At 41.9% G+C, this 5,647-nt stretch overlaps 2 protein-coding genes across 4 annotated transcripts in view; both read right to left on the bottom strand.

Moving 5' to 3' along the window:
* Positions 1–3,532, bottom strand: part of batf3 (basic leucine zipper transcription factor, ATF-like 3) — an 8,603-nt gene extending 5,071 nt beyond the window's left edge. Inside the window, exons 1-4 of one of the 3 annotated variants that reach the window (XM_020586614.1) lie at positions 3,103–3,532; positions 2,758–2,862; positions 2,187–2,231; positions 1,831–1,975 (exon numbers count right to left, since the gene is read on the bottom strand). In XM_020586614.1, coding sequence (XP_020442270.1) covers positions 1,832–1,975; positions 2,187–2,231; positions 2,758–2,862; positions 3,103–3,177 — 369 coding nt within the window. In that variant the 5' untranslated portion in view covers positions 3,178–3,532 and the 3' untranslated portion in view covers position 1,831. Of the gene's footprint in view, positions 1–1,541; positions 1,976–2,186; positions 2,232–2,757; positions 2,863–3,102 lie in introns of those variants that run through there. The other 2 variants (XM_020586613.1, XM_020586615.1) reach the window with 2 other exon arrangements.
* An 85-nt stretch (positions 3,533–3,617) lies between these two features.
* The window catches only part of nsl1 (NSL1 component of MIS12 kinetochore complex), a 3,493-nt gene continuing 1,463 nt past the window's right edge, over positions 3,618–5,647 (bottom strand). The window contains exons 4-6 of the mRNA XM_020586612.1: positions 5,410–5,464; positions 4,498–4,565; positions 3,618–4,415 (exon numbers count right to left, since the gene is read on the bottom strand). Coding sequence (XP_020442268.1) covers positions 4,158–4,415; positions 4,498–4,565; positions 5,410–5,464 — 381 coding nt within the window. The 3' untranslated portion in view covers positions 3,618–4,157. The remainder of the gene's footprint in view (positions 4,416–4,497; positions 4,566–5,409; positions 5,465–5,647) is intronic.

Here is a 5,647-nt window from a genome sequence, read left to right as displayed (position 1 = left end):
CAGTGACTTTCACTGCAAAGTCTGGTAGTTCAATGGGTTCATTATAGTGCAGAAGGCATTTTTAAATCATTTCACATAAAGCCTCCCACACCTTATAAAGCCTTGAACCCTTGCAATAATTCACCACTGAAGTCCTCTGATGAAACATTTTGGCATTGCCTTGCTTACTCTTCCAAAGAAATGACTCCAGAATTCAACAGAAGGTGGGGATGTTTGTTTTTTTGAGGGCTGCAGATGTGTCTGTGCTGGCTCAAGAGAAACTTTGAGGGCAGGCTTTGTGGTCATTAGATCAGTACAACAACAACCTGAAACATATTGGAGCGTTTGGGGGCAGGGAGAGACCATTGGCACAAGAGGTATTTTTCAGGTTTGCGGGGTTGTTAGCTAGACTGTTCTGTTGTTACTGTTGCCCCTGTGTAAAAATAAAGCATCCTTTTGCCAACAAAAAGGACAAATCTGTGTCTCTGACTCTCCTTCACCAGCCTGTTGCAATATTTTTGTTGGCAGTTTCATCCTGTTCTTATATGGACAGAGACCAACAGTGACTGGTCACCAGTATCACCACTGCGGATGGTCTTCTTCTAACAGAAAACCCAGAACAGTCTGGACATTTTCTGCCCATTAACAGCATAATTGGCATTTATATTATATTTAATGTTCTTATTGTGAGCTGTTTGTGACACTGTTTTTCTGTTTCCACCAAAATGTATTTGAAACTTGTTCCACTTTTTTTTGTCATAAGTTTCCAGTTTCATATATACACAATGAAATGGCTTTTAGAAAAGCAGCCTGTTGTGGGAGGAATGCTTCGCAGGAGGGACAAATCTATTCTTATTCTTCTTCGTCTTCCAACAATTTATTAAAAAACAAAACTTTGAGTAACCATGAGTCCAGCTTCCCCGAAGGCTGCAGCAGTGACATACTTCAGGTCCACCTCAGCTCATCACAGCCGGTTTGCGTCAGCATCTTCTACATCGACATCAGCGTTTCACTCATCTCAGTGTGAAAAATGAAAACAAAACCTCAGGCAGATTTTAAAGCCATAACTTCTGATGTCTGTGGTCCTTTTGAGGAAGTGAAACTTTTAGTAAGTGTAACTGATCAACAGACTTCTGATGCAGATAGGTTTATAGATCCTCTCTGACATGTCAATGACTTCAACATGACCTTAAGAACTTCAATACAATGACATAATATCCCAGAAGACTTCTGGTTCCCCACAGTGATGCGTGATATTGACCTTGTACACTATTACAGGAAAATGTGTGACACATTTAAGGGGTTTTGCAGTTTTCATACATTAGTCACCACAGTGAGACTTTAAACAATCGGATTTTACTATATACACAATGTATCTTCTCATTTCTTTTCTGTACCTTTCTGCTTTTTTAAATGCTCTACAATCTTTAGATGAATTATGTTGTTTTCATTAACTGTTCTGTTTGGGAAGGTTAGTGGGAGAATGCATGTGGCTTTTTTATACATGTAACTAGAATTAAACTCATGCACTGTAACCAAGACCAAAACTTGGAAATCAGTAATGACATTTAGCAGTTTGAACTTTAATGTTTGCTTGTACAAGCCAGAACTCTGAATCAGTGAAGTGTTTAGCTCTATTTACATTACATACACCATACCACCAGAGGGCGCTGTTCAATGTGAACGGGTATGCTGTCGCCAGAGTTCAGCTCAGCAGCAGCTCACACCTGTTGCGTCACCGCTTCACCCCTGGTCATGGTGAACAGCGCCCTCTGCAGGTGTACTGCTATATTACACAACGGTGAGTTAGAGACAGGTTACATAACTGGGGTCAGAAACATTGTTGCTTGCCTCAGACAGAACGGGCGGCCATGTTGTCAGGCTGCAGGCTGGATGAGCTGGAGGAGGCGAAGGAGCAGTGCATGGTGGAACAGAAGGGCTCATGAGCTCTGAGAGCTTCGGTTAGCAGGCGCTGCTCCTCAGACAGAGAATCTACCTGGAGAGACATCAACACACAGCGACTCTCAGGTTGCTTTTATTTCCCCTAAAGCATTTGTGTCCACTAAAGTCCCCTCAGCTTTTAATGAGTTCATAACTGTTCCTACGTATGAACAGCTGTGCATCTTAACAGTACCAGTAATGTATATTACAACTAGACAGTGATCTTATCCCAGCAGGGACGATGGTGACAGTGCATGTTAGTGCACCTCTCTCCTCAGCTTTCTGTTCCTCTGCTCCAACAGCTCACAGGCCTGGAAGACAGGAGTGAAGGACTGCATTGATCACGCTAAGATTTGCTTCATGTACTTTATTTTTTTCTACATATAGGCCAGACATACTCAGGACCTTTAAGGGGAACTCCTGAATTATACACATCAAACAAGCACTAATAATACCAAGTCTGTTATCTCATACAGTCTGGGGAGTGGAGGCTAAGTAACATGAACATTCACCAGGCTGGGAGTGTCCTAATGTGCTGTACAATAGTGGGATCTAGTGGTTCTGGAGCTTGGGAACAGAAACTGAAATACTCCAGCAGCTGCAGTATTAATTTCTTTTAGGAAAACTCCTCTCTGAGCACAATAACTGAAGTGCTCATTCAACCTCGAACCCTAAAACCAAGTCTTGGCCCTCACCAGCCATTTAAGCAGCGAGGGACAGATAAAATGTCCTTGCATCAAAGATTTATTCACTGCTTACAAGGGTGGATGTACAGGAGCATGAGCACACACACACACACACACACACACACACACAGACACAGACACAGACACACACCTCATGCAGCAGGTCAGCTCTCTGCATTTGTCTCTTCCTGCTCTTCTGTGCTGCAACTCTGTTCTTCTCTCTCTTCTTCAGCCTCCTGTCTTCATCCTCTGAACCCTGACACACACACACGTTTAAGCTTCACTGCAACCCAGTTGTACAGTTTGTTCCGAACTCTGTGTTGCTAACCTGCCCACATCACTTTCCCCACAAACAAAACAAACGACCAGAGATATTCCCCTTTGATCACAAGACATTCATTCAAAATGCCCCATATTTGGAGCCATGGCCTTTGACCGCTTTGTGGCATAAGGAGCAGGCTGTACCAGAACAAAAAGCATTAAAACATGATCTTACCTCACAACCTTCACAGTCCTGGTTGTTGTTGCTATTCCTTTGATGAGACTGGCAGAAAGAATCGCAGTCTGACATCACAGATTTCTAATGTGTGCATCAAAATGTACAAAAGAACCAGGAGGAAGTCCTGCAGACTGGCTCCGTCAGACAGCATCAAGTGTTATTTGTAGATTGGGCATCGAGTCCAGTGAAGTTAAAACAACCAGGCAAGAAACAGGCTGCAGAGTTTCACTTCAGCTTTCTTTTCACTTTTCAATTTCGCTGCCGTTTTAGAAGAAGCACCAAGGGCAATTCATATAAGTCACATGACTCGGGGGGCCACGGGTGACCAGAAGGTTTGTGGACTGACTGAATTCATGCATGAGCCATGATGCTGCACTGGGCGCCATGGTCACTGCATGTAGGTCACTAGTTTATCCTTAAAGCTAATCCCACATGCTCCGCCTGCTATGTACATACTCAAAAGAGACCAAATGTGGAAAATCAGACCCCAACAAATGCACTTGTTACTCCTGTAAGGTACAAATGGTTTGGGCCAGTGGTTTAATTCAGTCAGATACTGGTCAGTATAAACAGAATCAAAAATTAAGAAGGGGCTTCTGGGTGCAAATAATTATTTTCATTATCAGTAAATCCTTCAGCCATTTATCGTAAAATGTCATTAAATAATGAAAAATATCCATCCCAGTTCCCAAGAGCCCAAGATGGCGGCTTCAGATGTTTTGTCCAAACCGCAAAAATGTTTATGTTAATATGGCATAAAAGAAAACAAGCAGAAAATATTCATATATGCGGAGGAGAGAGCGGCACTTTTAGCCATTCGTGCATTTAAAAAGTGCCTTTGTGGTTTTGTGCCATCCAGCAGTAGGAATGCACAAGAGTAACGGGGACAGATCATTGTTTATGGTATTTATAGTTATAGCTATGTTAATATTGCCTATTCATGTCCAAATATAAGTCACAGAGCCTTTACTAACCTTTCACTATGTTTAAAATGACTACAATATACTTTTTAACAGCTGTCTCCTCTTCTTTTAAAGAGCTGAATAACAGTATCACTGAGGTTTTCCCTCTGCCACAGGGTGGTGTCGTTTCTTGTTGGGTGGCACGTAGCAGTGTGCAGCTGCTGCTTCCTCTGTGGCTCGCTTGATTGGCTGCCTGCTCCTCGTAGCTCCACCCACGGAAGGCAGAGGAGCGTCGAACTGGCTGCTGCAGTCGAACACGTCTCTGTGGATCTCCAGAGTGGTGAGACTGGGTTTCATGCTGAGGACCTCACAGAGGCCTTCAGCTTGTTTCTGTAAAGTGTTGATTGACTGCACCGAAACACACGTGTCAGTAATGCATCTATAAAACGCACGTTTGTAGATAAACACTGACGTGAGTTTGGTGTGCTACCTTTATAACCTGGATAGCTTGTTTCACCATCCCAGGAGCCACTGCTGACAAATCACTCATGATGGTCTCTGGTGAAACACACACAGAAAAACAGCACCGTTACACTGGGTAAACTGTTGACTGCTTGTAAACACCATCTGGTTAAGTTTGTCTGCTCTACAAGCAACATGTGCAGAATTTACTGTCAGCAGATATTTTTCACAGCAGGAAAAGCTCGGGTTAAACAAACTGTGTTAAAAATGCCTCAATTGCATCAAGTGGCCTAGTTTTCAGTTACACAGTTACAATGTCAGCTGTGAAAAAGATCGAGCTTGGTCATTTCTGTGAAATCTTACACAATATTTGATAAGATGGTAACAAATTTTCAACACAGCTATCAAAGATCAGTCTGAAATCATAAAGATCTTATACTGCAATATGGACACCAGGACCTTTACTCTCTGCCTCCAATATGGCTGTGGTCACACAACATTGCATAGAAAGCACTGTATTGATGTGATATATCTTTTAGAATTTAATAAGTCTAGTTAAAGTCACAAGGTGAACAAAAGGTGCCGATGCATGGTGTTTCAGTTTAGGGAGGGTGACAGTTTCAAATGTCTGTCCTAAAGAGAAGTAGTCCCTCCTGATTAAATGAAAGCAAGAAACTGTCTGGTACAACCTGCAGACCTTTATGTAATGTAAAAGTCATGTTACAGCATTTTAATCACTGCCTCAAACCAGAGACACATATTAGAGTACAATGAAAGATATGACAAATGGTGTTCAGGAAATAAAGTGTATGACTTTATAAATAACACTGATGCTAGTCTCTTTTTATCTGTATGCTTTAGTTTAATATTGACAGAACAAAGGCACCAGTACAGGCAGATTAGAAAAGACATGAAAACTGTGCGTAGCTGCAGTAACTACCTTGAACAGGGTCTTTAACAACCTCTTGAGTTTCGACTGTGTGCTCATACAGCCCCTGAAAAACAAACAGAGCAGCAGATATTGGTGAAGGACATGATGCACAGTCTGTGCTGGTCATTCTCTTTTGTTGTTTTACTCTTGTATGTTACTATAAGTTGTTTTTTTGCACAAATAGCTTTGCCCGAATGGGTGATAAACTTAAAAGTTTAATAATTAACTTAAAATCAACTTAGGGAAA

This window comes from Monopterus albus, unplaced genomic scaffold, assembly GCF_001952655.1.
Source record: "Monopterus albus unplaced genomic scaffold, M_albus_1.0 scaffold417.1, whole genome shotgun sequence".
Classification (NCBI taxonomy): domain Eukaryota; kingdom Metazoa; phylum Chordata; class Actinopteri; order Synbranchiformes; family Synbranchidae; genus Monopterus; species Monopterus albus.
Note: the sequence above shows the minus strand (reverse complement) of the source record. Positions and strands in the feature narration are given on the sequence as shown.